The sequence below is a fragment of the Penicillium arizonense genome (assembly GCF_001773325.1).
Source record: "Penicillium arizonense strain CBS 141311 chromosome Unknown PENARI_contig007, whole genome shotgun sequence".
In the NCBI taxonomy this organism is placed as follows: domain Eukaryota; kingdom Fungi; phylum Ascomycota; class Eurotiomycetes; order Eurotiales; family Aspergillaceae; genus Penicillium; species Penicillium arizonense.
Genome location: NW_019173284.1, coordinates 1,539,280 through 1,554,633, shown reverse-complemented (window position 1 = coordinate 1,554,633; position 15,354 = coordinate 1,539,280). Strand labels below are relative to the sequence as shown.

Below are 15,354 nucleotides of genomic sequence, written 5' to 3'. Positions count from 1 at the left end.
AGGCTTTAGATAAAGTCAATCCAGGTACCCGCAGGGTTGGCGATCATGATAGGTGGGGTGCGTGGGACCGCCCGGGGGCCGCCCCCGGCGTATGACGCCACGGACCGTCGGGCCAGGGTTCCCCTTGGAGCTACCCTGATTCCGGCAACCAATCATTTTGGTCAACCCATACGCCGCAGCTTGAAAGCCTCCAACGAGGCGAGGATCCTTTAATATCCGGCGACATGTTGGTCTTTTTTTACGCCAGATTTGCGTTAAGGGGCTGTATTATACGCTTTTCAACGAGAAAGCTCATACTAACGAGGTCCACTATGTGGTAAATGTCCAAACGTTTTCGGTTAATGAGAGAAGATGCGGGCTATAAAGACCTCTTTCCCGTCCTCCCTAACCCTCATCCATAATCATTTTCCAATCATCCGAATCACTCAGCAATTCCAAGCCCATCCTCTTCTACCGACAGCATGGTCAAGCTCAGCATCCTCTCCATTGCCTCCATGGCTGCCTTTGCCTCTCTTGGTGCGGCTAAGAACTGCCAAACGCAGTTTGATTACTGTGCTTCGGCTCTTCTCACCAGAGGTTAGTAAAGCAAATGGTATAATTTGAGTTACGATAAAGCAAATTACTAAATCGATATCAAGGCAATTACGACACCCAGATCCGGAACGCCGTTGCAGATGCTCAGGGCGCGTATCCTGGTGTAACCAGAGACAACGCCCTATTCGCCTGCCTTGGAGGCTCCAACGGCGAGATCAAGGTTATCCAGAAGTGCGGATACCAGTGCAAGAACGGAGGAGACGGCCATACCGACAGCTGCTAAAGACCAAGTTTCAGTCAGCACAGCTTGATTGAAGCTCTCTTAAGCCATAGATCTTGGCCCCGTACGGATGGGTCTTTTCTGCTGCTTTCCTAAACGGTGTCAGCGTGACTCGGTGTATAACCAAGCAGCTCTATACTAGGTAGTTTCATTTGTCAGAGGCATCGATAGGATCAAATTGATAAGGTCTACATATACAGCAGCAAGTAATTGCTTTCGTCGTTTAGACGGAGTCAGCACAGCATTTACCAGTAGGTTTGAGTTTAGGCATTCGGCGTTACACGGCCTAATGGAATTCTCCAATACCGGCGACATCGAACCCCGTAAGATTTCAGCAGGATGGGGGCGGTTCATTTCATTACCTGGCTCGCACAACTTGTCTTCCTGGTATATGAACCCCTTCTCCAAATAGTCGACTATCTTAAATTTGATCGCTGTACAAGTTGATCGACTCTGTAGTTTGATTTCGCCATCCTCCTGTCTGTCTTTTGCAAGACAAGATTAGGAGATCCATGTTTTCCTTATTAAGAAGAGTTCCGATGGTTATTTTAGAATCTTCAACTTTGGATATACGCTTAGAACCAATCGCGGCTAACTAGTCGTATCTGGGAGATGCGATGACGAGACAAAAGAGAGCACTCGTACCATTGACAAACCGGGCCCTTCTATCACCAACGTCGTAGAATATAACGACCCTTTTCTACAAGCGGATGGCTGGCAAATAATACGACTGATCAGTTCATAGACGCTGCGTTGAACCAATACTCAGCCGATTTGGTGATAGACCATCCACAGAATAGGCGGCAGTGAAAAAATGGCGTTCATCGATGATAGATCCACCGCAACGATATGAGGTATTCCGAAAATAAACCTGATAGTGGAATTCTCTTACTTTAGCATGCGATTCTCCGACAATCTCCTCTTCCGCTAGGACTGATCCTGAGACGGACAGCAAGAGGGCCAAAAAGTAAAAGTCTCTAACAACCCATAGGCTGAGCTGCACAACAAAAAAGAAACAATGGCCGCTTCGCATTTTAATAACCCCTACATTGGGACCCGACATATCACAAGGGACTATTTTTCTGATTTTCAGGGCAATCCCTGTCTAGTGCTACATTCCCACTAGTTCATTCTTCTCCCTCAAACCATACCAAAGCACTAAGCATGCACGTGGCCAATAGTGCATCTAAATCGATCGACGGAATTTATTGAATTTTCGGAGATCGAGGCATATGGATAGGGATTCCATACCTGCAGGTAAGAGATCCACACTCAAGTCAGACCAGTTTTCAGACTCTACTCGAAATGATTTGCTGTCCACGTAGAAGCAAAAGGGCGGGAAATCGTCGCTTGTAGGGGCAAATGTTGGTGTTGATGGGAGCAGCTGTTCAGGTCGAGCTACTCGAAAATCCCGATTATCATACCATGTCCACTCATAAGTCAATCGCACACTGGTGAATTGGATGTCTGAACAAGTTCCTCATTCCGACTTTTGCATTTTGGTTCTCAAGCACTCTCATCTGGCCTTCCGGGATAAAGGAACCTGCAGCGCAATGGGCCAATGGCCGTTCTTAGCTATGCAAACTATCTCTTTCAGACTGGACGGACATTCTGACGTGATCCGTCGCCACTAGCACGCGCTGATAGACGAGAAACTAGCTGAAAGAATAACGGTGGTCTGTCGCGGGAGCAATATGCAAAAGAGAGACTGACAAGTGTATCTTTAGCCTCTATATATCAGGTCCCCGGAGACCAAAGAGCTCTCATGGCTGTATGATACAATTATGCGCGCTAAGACCCCCGCGATCCAGTGAGAAACGTTGTTCAATACATCGAGAGCAGCACCGGGTCGCGGATTATCCTCGCTTCAATCCCGTTGCGCGTCAGTTTTATAAGCTTGATGATATTTGCGCCACTATTGCGGATTGAAAATAGAACCTAAGTACATGAGATAATCGCTTAATTGACGAGATTCTACCTTGAGGCCCATAATCTGTGACTCTGCATTGCGCGGCATTTTGGCGGCTTCAACATCAACAAGCGAGACTGGTTATCATGAGTATAGGCAACAAAATCTTGATAAGGCCTTCGACTTACCGTGAAATTGAAACGGCTTAGAAGTATAATTTCCTAGGAGCTGGAGTGCTCCCAGAAGCCTCCACTCGACTTCCAGGGGCCTGTATCAGGGTCCAAGGAGATCCTATGGTTCTCGGGGGGTAATGGTCTCCAAAGATGACTACGAGCCTGCAAGCAACGAGCACACAACAGAAAACTGACATATCCTTAACAGGCAGGGAAGTAGCAAGCAATAAAGGCAGTTTATTGTTTGAGAAACGGACGGGGAAGGAGAGAAGCTCCGAACCTCCGAGGACTAACTAACTACTCTCATGACCATCCAGGGTCACATGACCTTGTTGGTCATGTGATCTCAACACATATTGAGCCTTCCATGCATGATGAGTATAAACTACTCAGACCATTTATACTTTCATGTGTTGTCTAAGCTAGGGCCACGTGAATTTTGCCTACAGTGCATAAAGCCCTGGCTGTCGCGCTGCGAATTGGTTATCTTTGTCCATTCCGAATTGTGTCGTCGAACAGTCCGGGAAACCCTTTCACACCAGACCCTTGACCTTGCAGTGTCTGCACCGAAACATTTATTACTTAAAATACACATGAGAGTGATCTGGAATAAAAATGATGAGGTTCTAGAATAAAGTATTCTTTTTTTTTTTAAAAAAAAAAGGAATATTACGTGATTTACATACAAAGCGGTAGTAGTACTACCACTAAATTAAAATATATACCACGAAAACCTGCCTATATAAACTTTTCCATAATTAACCACTGAATATCGACGCTTTACGGTAGATAAACACTGATAAGTAGTAGACCTACTGAGTCTCAACATTGCAAGTATTAACACTTCTTTGTTTCCTCTCGAGACAAACTTGACAGATCGCAGCTACCTAGGCTATTGTAGACTTCACTTGACGAGCGATGCCAGAAAATGCTGAGCAATAAACATTAAAGTCTTCGGTGAAGCCATGGGTGAGACTTCACCTCTTTCAGAATTATTCGTTCATTTGGGTTTTTTCTCAACAAATGTTGGAGCAGATCGAAGAGATCCTCATCTATGTCCTCATAGGAGAGGTCCTCGACACTCCTGGTATTCATTTTCGAGTCGCTAGAATGTCTATGTTCGACCGAAACAAGTCGTTTCCTAGGAATGAAAACTTCCTCATAGACTATTTTGCGGAATAGGCTGTACTCATTTCCCGAGATGAACGGTAGTCGACCAAAGATGAGTCCGTATAACGTAACGCCCAGAGACCATACGTCAATCTTATCAGTAATCTCAGGCACAGACCCAATAGTGTCCACGAAATCATCATCGGTGTAGCACAGCTCGGGTGCCATGAATGCAGGGGTCCCAACTGTCTCAGCTACCCCATTGACGCCACTAAATCGTATCTCATCGGTGATGTTCGGAGCTTGTTCCAAATGATATTTGGATCGCTTCATAAAAGCAACACTGAAGTCGGAGATCTTATGTTGACCATTGCCGGTGACTAAAATATTTTCGGGCTTAAGATCACGGTGAATGATTCCTCGGGAGTGGAGGTATTCCAATCCCTCTACCAGATCCGAAAAAGCGCACCGGACTTCGGCTAAAGTCAGACAAGGGACATATGATATCTCATCGATATCTGAAAAGCACCCATCATCAAAGAAGACATGTCCAAAATCTTTGGTGGAACATTGTTCGAATGTGAAATCCGCACAGAGGTCGTCCACGCAACCGGGATGCACAATATCATGTACGGATTCTGGAGTGGAAACTGTACTCTTAGCATCACTTCCGTCTCCTAGAGCAAAAGGAAGGCTTAGGGGGCCTGAAATGTTGGATACGAATCGGGGTTCTTCGTCAAATGAACCCACGACGCCATTTTCCAAGCAAAAGAAAGGGGTTGACATATCGATCTCGTCACCGCTTTCAATCAACTCAGTTGTCAGTGAACAATGTCGCCGCCGATCTTGCGCAGCCCGAAGGAGTTTTCGTCCCTGCCCAATGAAATTCGACAGATCAATCGCTCTTCCGGCTTTCTCAATTGCCCAACGCATCCGCTCAATGCACAATATTTCTGGCAAGCCCTTCTTTCGCCAGATGATACTACGGTTTTCCAGATACTCCAGGACAATGAAGACTTTCTGGTAGGCAGGATCATCGATAAATTCAAAGAAAGTGACCACATTCGGATGCTGCACTTCTTCAAGAACCGCAACTTCCGTAAGAGGATCGGCCTTGCACTTGCTAAAGTTGGACAGATGGTAGGATTTGATTTGTCTCTTTATGATTTTAATTGCAACTTTTTGGTCCCTTTTCGTATCGTAAGCCAGCTTGACTTTGCCATGTTGACCACTTCCCAGTTCACTGAGAATCTCGTATTGGTTAATCATCTTATTTCCCGTGACTGGGTGGCGGCTAATATGGGCTTCGTATGTCCTTTTCATTGGTCGAGCACATGATGAGTGACCGTGCCAGCTGACATGCGATGCCGATGTCGTGGTAGAGCGGCGTGAGCTACTAAGGAATGACACGAGCATTTTTGGTGGCTTGACTATGGCGCGAACGCCACGGTCAATGGTAAGTAGCAACTCGGAAAGGCCGGTAACCTGAGACAGGAAAAAGCCACCATTCATTAGCCACTGGGCCGATTGGCATAGAGTATTCTGTACGTCGACTAGGACACGGGTATCAGGAACAGATGCGCAATGATGGTCCCCGTTTCCCTCTTGGCCATTTTCTGAGGCGCGACTTAACGTGAAATCTCGGCAGTGCTCTGAAAATGAATCGGCAAGGCGAGCAAGAGTCTTTTGAAAGGCCATGGAGCAAGTATTGAAAAGCGGGAATCTGGCACTAACATAATCTTGCATCGCAATTGCTTGCTTCGATAATGTCGCAGATAGTTGTTTCTGGCGTCCCACTTGGACTGATTTTGGCTGCTGGTGCGGTAAGGACGATTTCATAACCGAGATATCAAACACCAGCCTTTTCTGGAGGAACGCCTCGTAAATGATATTCGGAAAAAGGAAAAGGCTCGATATGAGCCACACATTGGGCCATAAATGTTGAATTGTACTCCGCCTCTGCGAAGTGGCTCTGGCAACTTGAGAAGTGGTACGCGATTTGCCCATTGGGAAGTAGGAAGATGCAAACGTATCAGACAGTGTTTAGAAAAGCAGTGACATCCCACTTGAACAGGGTATTCCATCAATAGAGAGGTATCTTTGATATAGAAAGTATATTTGATGTAAAAAGCCACAAATCGTGGTGTTGCGTAGCAATGTGAGACAATTTAGAGGTAAGCCGCTGTCAATACCACCCGGAACCTTGTCAATCGGACCATGATCACGTGATAGAAGAAAAGCGAAGGCCAAAGAACAACGATCAACCTTATCTAGTACCGTAGAAAAAAAGACAAACAAGGCAATTTGTATGTCTGGGCAACTAGAGCAGAAGATTTGGACACTAAAGCATCAAGGACGTTGATTCCCGGAAACAGCGAACTATTTCACATCTATAATATTTACCATAGGTAACTTGCAAAATAGCACGACATTCTTAAAGGTTTGAGGCACCAACTCTTCGAGCAAGTTGCCATAAGCCAGCCGGTGTATTAGTCGTTTCAGATCACCTGTCTCGGTGTCCTAAGTACGTACAATTGTCCGTGGTGAGTCATTAAGCAAGGGTGGTTTTTTCCTTTCATTGCATGTCACCTTAAAAGGTAATGGATTCCATGAAGCATCATGGACGAAGGCAAAGCATAGACAAAATATTGGTTAACGATCACGTCGCTTTGTAAACAGAAGGGTGCCCTTGTACATACAAATGGGACTTACCCTAGTTGAAAGACGACGTGGGCGACGACGCCATTTAGGACAGCAAATGCTATAACTCTCTTCGTCCGAGTATAAGTGCCAGATCTCGACACCTCAATGCTTTTTATTACTTCTTAAGCGAGGGCTCCATGCGATGAGGATATCAATCATTGGGGAATTGAAAGCTGCGGCCCCTCAAATAGTTGGTGGTCGCAGGTGCCATGACAATATACCGGTTAAGATACATATAGTATCTCAATATAGACCAGAAGTATGTATAGTCGCATAATACATGTACATATATATTTCATGGAGCTAGCGGAGAACCTGCCCCCATGGGCGAATGAAATACCATTAAGTAGTTATGATATTCTACGTTACACCTAGAAATTGATGAGTTATAGCAAAAATTCAATCAAATATTTATTGACTAACACACATCTGAAAAATTGAAGTGCAAATCACTTACTAGCGCAACGCAATATATTAAGAAATACAGTCGTAATTCATTGATATCAACTTGTCAAAATACAACTGGCGAACCGTCCAACCCATCGATTTACTCAACGGCAATCTTCTTCGGGGCAGGGGCAGCTGCTTTAGGGACAGAAATGGACAAGATGCCATTCTTCAGACTGGCTTTCACGGCGTCTTGGTTGACGGGCTGGCCGAAAGAGAAGGAGCGCGAGAACTTGCCGACAATGCGCTCGCTGGCCCAATAGGTGGACTTAGAGTCAGACTTGGAGTTCTCCTTAGACTCGGTAGTCTTGGCTACAGCGCCAGAGCTGTTGTTCTCCTCCGTCTGATTCTGTGGCTCGGTGTTGTAAGAGCGCTCAGTGCGACCCTTCACGACCAGTGTCTGCGGGTCGGAAAACTCGATTTCGATATCGTTCTGCGCAGTTCCGGGAAGCTCTCCATCCAGGTGATAGGAGTCGTCACTCTCGCGGATATCAAAGCGCGGGTTAAAGGTTCGCGGTGTAGGCTGTCGGCGGACAGTGCGATGGTGATCGTAGTCGTCGAGAAGACGGAAGAGAGACGAAAAGTCGTCGTTGGCAGAGAAGTTGGTCTGGAAGAGAGACATTATGACAATGAGGATATTCAGGCACTATATGATTTATGACTTTCGAGATTGTGGAAATTGTGAGAATAAAGCTTCGTAGATAGTTCAGTCTGTATTTAGTTGTATCGTCGATGGATGACGGAGCGTAGATGAACGGGATTTTATAGACAAGAAGAGCCAAAAATAAACCGCAGCTTCATCATCTTCCATACTTGACTTATCCTGGTTCTTCTAGAAACTACCGTTCACTATCTCTGGAGTCTCTGGCTGATGCAGGCTGACGCTAGAACCTGGATCCCGTCTTCCCGCCGATTGTGGATCTTTCTCCACGTTTCTATAATCACGTGATATATATGTATCTATCGCCGTGAAGCCTTCTTTGGTGGACGGAAAATCCGTTAGTCCCCGATATTTGTATTATTTCCATGTCCTCGCGTGCATAAATTGCGCATCATCTCTTTCGAGGTGTGCGGGCGCCTCCAATGCCTCCAATGCCGATCCAAAGAGACCGGTTATTAAGACAGGTCGCTCTTGTGCCTCGTGCTGATCGAGACAGGTCAGATTACTCGTTACGTAACCATCCGTCCTCGTGCCTTGCTCACTGAGGGATGACATAACCAGCGGTCTTGCCGGTCCTGATCACTTCGGCTAAGGCTGTTCCATCGATGGTTGCTCTGCCGGCATCTCCTGACTTGATGGGTCAGTGAAGGCATTCATATTGTCGCTGGTAAAATATGGAAGAAGTGGAAAATCAGCTTTAGCTAAATTAGCATGTCCTACCAATCTCCGAACGACTGTCGCACCGAGTCGGGTCCGATTACAGCCCTCCGCAGCAGACGGCTACGCATGGTCGGTGTCAACTTCTCAAGAACACCTATTAAAAGCAAATTTAAACAATAGAACGGTTAGCTTCTATCAGGCCGTACATGATGCACTTGGGTGTTCGATCGAAGCTGTTAGTCCGCAGACACTGCGGGAATTTGACGCAGGCTCTAATAAAGAGATGAGCGATCATCCTAAATATAATCACCAAATTGCAAGGTTCAAGCTGGACTTCGGTCGTGAACAACTGGTATTCATTTTCTTTCTTCCTTTTTCGCGCCAGCAATGGAAAATGGCATCCTTCATTCCAATGTAGAGTAAATAGAGATTGTGTGGGGGGATGCTTGTTTTGAGAGGAAGTTTGTTGTGATGAGAGTTAAGGGTTTAGAGTTTAGAGTTGAGAGCTGAGAGTTGGTGAGAGTTGGTGAGAGTTGGTGAGAGTTGGTGAGAGTTGGTGAGAGTTGGTGTGTTGATGTGTTAATGTGTTGATGTGTTGATGAGTTGATGAGCGTTAATGTCGATGTGGTGAAATATGTGTAGCGAAATATGACAGGACCTCGGATCCATGACCGCCGATTCTCGGGGCGTTCGAATCGCCAAGAAATTGATGCATTTTTACCGATTAATGCATTAGAAATACAATTACTGCATGGGGCCTAATTAGGCTTAGCGTAAAAGGACGGGATCCATTTAGTAAGATATGGGGTCCATTTAGGATCCCCCTAAATATACACCATATATATAGAGATATATTAGGATATAGTACGTTTTAGTAGGGTATAGATTTAAGTGGGTCGAAACCTTTAGTAATATTGTATAAAATCAACATAACTTCATTAAATTGGGGCATAAAAGCTGAGCGGGACCCATACAAAGCTGGGACCCGATGCGGGTTCCAGCTCAGCGGGACCCATCATTAGTCATCATTGTCAAGGGTCCCGTTGAACTCTTCACAGGTCCCGCTGAGCTGGAACCCGATGAGTAACTCCACTGCTACCTGGACGATCGAGACCAGCCGACGAAGAATAATATTAAATCAATCGCATTTTATTAGTTCCTTGTCTATATATCACATTGGTACAAGTGGCAGCTGCATGTCTTGAAAGCTCAACGTCTCAGACACTTGCTAACCATGGAATCAACTTGATTCAATTTCGCTTCAAACAGATTTCCGAAACCCTTTATCTCCTCGCCTTTCATGCCGCGTCGCGAGGCAGCAAGAGTATCGTATTGAAAGGCGTTCAATGATTTATCACTGATTCTACCAACTGCTGCACCAGCGTCAAAGCCCAACAGCATACCGAGAACCGCCACTGGGGCACTGTCAGGGTTCTGCACCATACTGTAGATATCGTAGCCTTCCTTTGCGACGGTCCCCGTCAAAGCGAGTATTGCATCAAAGCCTTCGATGACATCCCCAAGCCCCGAAATCGGACCCAAGAAAGGCAATGCCATGAATACACCACCGATGATCTCCAGTATTTTCCTTTTCTTCTCTTCAGCCGCAACCTTTTCACCTATATCGACAACATTGTATATGCGATCGACTAGCTCACTTAGCGTGAAGACAGCGGTGGATATGGTCTGAACAACATCGTCTATCACGCCGCTAAAGCTTCCGGTTGCGATGCTAAGCTGGGTCGAAATGATCGAGATTTGGAGGTTGGGGATATTTGGCAAAGCCTTTTCATGACATCGCGAGTGTCAGTGACAGTGATGTCCTTGACTGGGACGGGAAATCCCTGCCACCAACTGCATCTGTATCCCCAACTCAGAGGAACGTTGCAGTCAGGCCTGCTGATTTTGTCACATATAATATTCACAATATAGCCACATATACTGTCAGTGGACCGTAAATATAAAATATACCCGTTATCTTGAGCAACGGTATCTCTCTAGTCCGTGAAACACCAACACGTAGACAATTATTACGTCACCGTGACATAAGAGCTGGTTTCGAAGCTTATATACTGCCTGATCGGATTCATTTTACTTAAAACCTAGTGTTAATTGAGAATCACTCGCATTTATCGGACTATATAACCTTCGTGGGCAACATGACGCATGATTCACAAGCTTCGATTCATAATATGTGAGTTTAGAAGCCCCTGCATATTCGCTGATTTCCACCATCTTCGCCTCAATATACGCAATTGCTAACTTTCTTTCTCAGAGACGACGGCGGGAACAGGGACAACAGCAACTGTCATAATTGCAGGGGTGAGCCTAGGTTCTGCAATCAGGGTTTGTAATGCTAATATTGAATGTCGCTTCCCAGGATGCAATAATGTGCGTTTCTACATCATCTAGATCATTCTCCCACCATACTACTAATCTGCCTCCATACCTCTGCTGAAAGATACTTACAAGTGACTCCAGTGTTCCAATTGTAATGACTGCGTCGACTGTTCATACTGCAGTAACTGCACCGATTGTGGAAATTGCAATCAATGTTCGAACATGACAAAGTGTACCAATTGTTACAATTGCTCCAACATGGTACACTGTACTAATTGCGAGAATTGCTCCAATTTGAAGGTTAGGTTTTGTCATGGTGTATAATGGGAAATTGTTAACTGGCTGCCTTTGAACGGATAGAACCGAGACGGCGCTGTCAATGAGTCAGGGTAGACAGATGCGGGCAAGGAATGAAGATCATAGTGTCGGGAAGATTATTGCTTATATGATTGTTTGCCCTCTTCCACTGGTGTTTATAGTGCAGGAAAATGACTGAAAATGTTAGCATACAGTGGATGGATGGGTGGATGATATCATTTTCCCCGACCCCTCGCTGAAGTTGAATTGACCACTTGACCAAAAACGAATCCGTACGCAGTCTAGTGAGTAGTGGGTTTACAATCAACTGCCAAAGTTGGATTCTAAGCCACAACCCACTAGGCTGGGTACGGATTCGTATTTTGTTCTAATTGGGAAATCAACCGGTTATGAGCCCGGATTGCATGACCTTTGAGCTCGCCGGTTCGATCCTCACAGTTTGCGTTCTTTAGCACCCCCCGAGCCACCAGAAGACGGCCTATGATTGGTCGCACAGCCAGGCAGCAGAGCTTTCATACGCGCCCCCAGCCAAGCGTTTATGGTTTACGGGGGAGAGTTGGATTCTAAACCACAACCCATTAGGCTGGTACGGATTCGTACTTTGTTCTAGTTGGTAAATCAACTGCCAGAGCGATATGCAGGCTATAAAAACTGCATATATCTTTGTGGGCATAGGTATCTCGAAAAGTGAAATGAAAGGTCAGTTGATGGAAAACGGGTAGATAATCCGGGTTTGGCCGCTCTGTTAATCGATTATTTCCCTTACCTACAGGCCTGACATCATTTGTTTTGGGCGTTTTGTTACTCTAGGTGGATGTTTAAAGCATTATTTCATGGGTCATGTAGTAAACCATAGCACTTTCCATAGTAATAGACCGAAGAATGATGGAATTACTGCCGATACTGTTTCTCAACCATTTAACACGGCAACTCGGCGTACAGTATGCTCTTTCAAATCTTCTATGGTATGTTGCTCCTCGGCTAGCGGCCACCTTTGGTATTCTATGGTAAGGGCATTGCCAACACATGAGCTTCAGGAAAAACCAGCTTTTCGCAAGTTTTATGAGCTTATCATTTTGCAATACATGGGGGTTCAAATGCCAACGAGGTGGTTTAGGTCTGATCTCTCCTCCATGAAGGAGAGATCCTATTTAATGTGAAGCTTTCCCCTGAGTTATACTATACATGGTAGGTTAAATGCTGATCATGAGCTTCATACTTGGCGAAGCAGGCATTTCATGCCTGGAGGCCCATGAAATCTCAACAAAATGTTCTTACCCACTCCACTTTTTCGGGTCCCCTCTCAAAATATATATATCACTTACACAGTAAATAGCACCACCATTTAATGGTCTATAATATTATAATTAAATTTTAGGGTTGCTTAATAAGAGCACTTTCGAAAATTTGCTTAATATTTGGTGTAATACCCCTTAGCCTTCCTCACTGCCTGCAAACGTCTTCCTATGCTCAATATTAGCGAATCTATCTTTAACTGATCTAATGCCTAAGCTTCCACTAGGCATTTTTTAAAATATTTCTAGTCTGCCTCCGACCTTCCTTGGCTAATAAGCTCTAGAAACATCGTAAAAAGCTTCACTTTTAACCAGCGCTATACTAGTTCAATTGGGTTTAAATCAGGTAAGTGCGCGGGCCAATCCTCGACGTATACTCCGTGAGTTTCAAACCACTCTTTCGTGTCCTCTACTTGATAAATCGTCGCGTTATCTTGCTAAAATACTAAATCAGGGGTATAGATTGGCATCAGACCTTTTTCGAGCGTTAAAATATATGACTTTGTAGTATAACCCCTTCCCGACCGCGATTCTTTGTCCCGTTCTATAATTATTAAATCTATTCGACCTCCTATCTAGATTCCAGCTTAAACCATTTGTGAAATATCTTTAACGTATACTTTCGTATTTATAAGATCGCGGCGAAGACCCTTAGAGTCCGTACGGAAGCACTATTGTGGTCTAAATTTCGAGGTTCGCTGCACCGAACACTCGTCCGAGAAGATCCACGATTAAAAGCTTTCACGCCGCTATTTTCGCGTAAGTCTTAGCCGTTTCCTTGCAAGAGAGGGCTTAATTGGTATCTTCCTTTTCGAACGCTATTTTCTAAGTCCGAATTGCCTTAAAACTCGCTATATAGTAGACCGAGTGTTAGGACCCTGCGAGGTCCTAGTGTAGCAGTATGAGTACGGGAAGTAGAGACTATCGTCGAAGTGTATGTGCAGGTGTCACAAGAGACTAATTGCTGGTCCTTCATGCGAAGGCCAGCGAGTGCAATAAATATAGTGCGCTTAGCTAAGAGACTAGGCGAAATACACGACCATCATGGTCTATGCATGCGCCTATCTATCTACACACTACGCAGCCTAAAGGCTCGCAGTATACTTTTAGGCACCCTTAGGCACCTATCAGGTCGAGGTCCTAACAATATCCCCCTCCTTTAGAGGCCACGGCCCGTGGCCTAAGGTCCCTAAGATTCGTAGTGCGAATTCCGTATTCGTAGTCACGTATAGGTACGGTAGTCTAGCAAGCATAGTCCGTTAAAACCTCACCTAGAGTAAAAACCTTATAGAGGAAAAGCTCGTAGGTAGGAAAGGTAACTAGCGCTAGTGGTGCTAGTGTAGGGTTGTAAGGTCACGTGCTCTATTGTTTTGACTAGAAAACTATCTTAGTGAGAAGTGTTTGCACGGTTTACACTCTTAATAGGAGTAGATAGCGGTGGTAGTGGTCGAGGAAGGAGCATAGAGAATAATATAGACATTATAGTCCTATATTGTTATTGTTTTTCTTCCCTCCTACGCTTCCCACTATCTTTTAAAGTACGTGATTTCTTCTTCCCCTACGACCCCCTATATCCTAGGCATCCTTCCTAATACCTAGGAACCTTATAGACGCGTATAAGCTTCGAAATAAAGCTTTTCCCGGCTTCCTAGGGGTGTCTATGCGTGTCCTAGGCCTTTATTAATACTGCCTAAGGCCTTGCTAGAGCTTCTATAATAAGCTCCACGTCCTTATTAACGTTACTTTAGGCTTCACTAGAGCTTCCGTAATAAGCTCTATACTCCTATTAATATTGCCTAAGGGCTCGTAGTAGTATAGATTCGCCCCCTCCTAGTGCAAAACGGCCCTATTTTGAAAACTGCTAACCTCTTATACGTGTTAATTAGTGGCGGAACCTTATATCCTACGCTTTACCTAGGCCACCGCGGCGGTCTAAGTAGAAGAAGATTTCCCCCCGTAGGACGGTTTTAGTAGCTCTTTATCGGAAGAGGAGGTCGCGGTACGCGCTAGTAGACCTAGGCTAGATAGAGGGCTTCTATGCTAGCGCTACACCTTCCGGTTAGTATAGCACCTAGATTATTAGTGCGTATTGCTAATAGATCGCACTAAGTGCCTCTATTGTGCTAGCGGCCGCCACGGGTATAAGCCGGTACGTAGAATTATATAGGATCTTCGTAGGTAAGTATAATACTAACTAGGTCTTCGTAGGTATACCCCGAGCTTATGCCTAAGGTAGAGCACGCGCTCTCTCCTACTATCACTAGCGAGTAGCGGGTAGTGCTTCTAAAAGGTCTTCTTTAAAAGACCCGGCTTATCACTACCGCTATAAAGCCCGCTATGACCCCTAAGATCGCCGCTAGTGAGGAGGTTCCCTCGCCCCCGTCGTTAGTTACGTCTTCTCCTAAGAAGTTCGTGACTCCTAAGGGAACTCCGGCTCCGGAGGAGTCTCCACTCCGCCGTCTATTACGTTGTAGTAGCTAAGTTTTCTCCCTATTGCGCCTAGCTTCCGGCGTATAGGAGACCGTGCGCGATAGTTTAGGTTAGCCGTAGCGGGCGCCTAAGAGCTTAGTAGGAAGGAGGATAATTTACGGTTAGAGACCGGACTATTTTCCTATATATAATTCTGGGGGAATAGCCCCTATAATACTATTAAGATTTATTTCTCGCGCGCCTCTAGCGCTTTAAAGTCCTTTTAGGTTCGCACTATAGCTTTTCTTCGTATTCCTATAGCGCCTATAATTGCTCTAGGTTCTCTCGAGGCTCCTATATTACTTCTATATCACCGTAGCCTTCCTATTTAACCTAGTATATATAAGGCTTAGTCCCCTTATAGGAAAGGATACGCTTAACCTTATATTTAGGTTAACTATCTATAATAATAGGTGTAGGACCCTCCTATAAAGCGTTTCTATGATACTCCTCTA

At 45.2% G+C, this 15,354-nt stretch overlaps 5 protein-coding genes across 5 annotated transcripts; 2 read left to right on the top strand and 3 right to left on the bottom strand.

The window, feature by feature from the left end:
• Positions 1–461: 461 nt before the first annotated feature.
• On the top strand, positions 462–817 carry PENARI_c007G07182 (uncharacterized protein; the record flags this gene model as incomplete). Its single annotated transcript, XM_022631019.1, has 2 exons — positions 462–576; positions 639–817. 2 exons carry the CDS (start codon positions 462–464, stop codon positions 815–817), a joined length of 294 nt encoding a protein of 97 aa, XP_022489388.1.
• A 3,024-nt stretch (positions 818–3,841) lies between these two features.
• Positions 3,842–5,704, bottom strand: PENARI_c007G09988 (serine/threonine-protein kinase; the record flags this gene model as incomplete). The annotated part of the gene is made up of 1 exon (XM_022631147.1): positions 3,842–5,704. One exon carries the CDS (start codon positions 5,702–5,704, stop codon positions 3,842–3,844), a length of 1,863 nt encoding a protein of 620 aa, XP_022489182.1.
• Positions 5,705–7,256: 1,552 nt separating this feature from the next.
• Positions 7,257–7,778, bottom strand: PENARI_c007G07163 (Hsp20/alpha crystallin family protein; the record flags this gene model as incomplete). The annotated part of the gene is made up of 1 exon (XM_022631016.1): positions 7,257–7,778. The coding sequence occupies one exon, from the start codon at positions 7,776–7,778 to the stop codon at positions 7,257–7,259; it is 522 nt and encodes a 173-aa protein (XP_022489034.1).
• A 1,908-nt stretch (positions 7,779–9,686) lies between these two features.
• Positions 9,687–10,034, bottom strand: PENARI_c007G11371 (uncharacterized protein; the record flags this gene model as incomplete). The annotated part of the gene is made up of 1 exon (XM_022631213.1): positions 9,687–10,034. The coding sequence occupies one exon, from the start codon at positions 10,032–10,034 to the stop codon at positions 9,687–9,689; it is 348 nt and encodes a 115-aa protein (XP_022489464.1).
• Positions 10,035–14,767: 4,733 nt separating this feature from the next.
• Positions 14,768–14,969, top strand: PENARI_c007G09799 (uncharacterized protein; the record flags this gene model as incomplete). The annotated part of the gene is made up of 2 exons (XM_022631137.1): positions 14,768–14,903; positions 14,965–14,969. 2 exons carry the CDS (start codon positions 14,768–14,770, stop codon positions 14,967–14,969), a joined length of 141 nt encoding a protein of 46 aa, XP_022489343.1.
• Between the last annotated feature and the right edge of the window lie 385 nt (positions 14,970–15,354).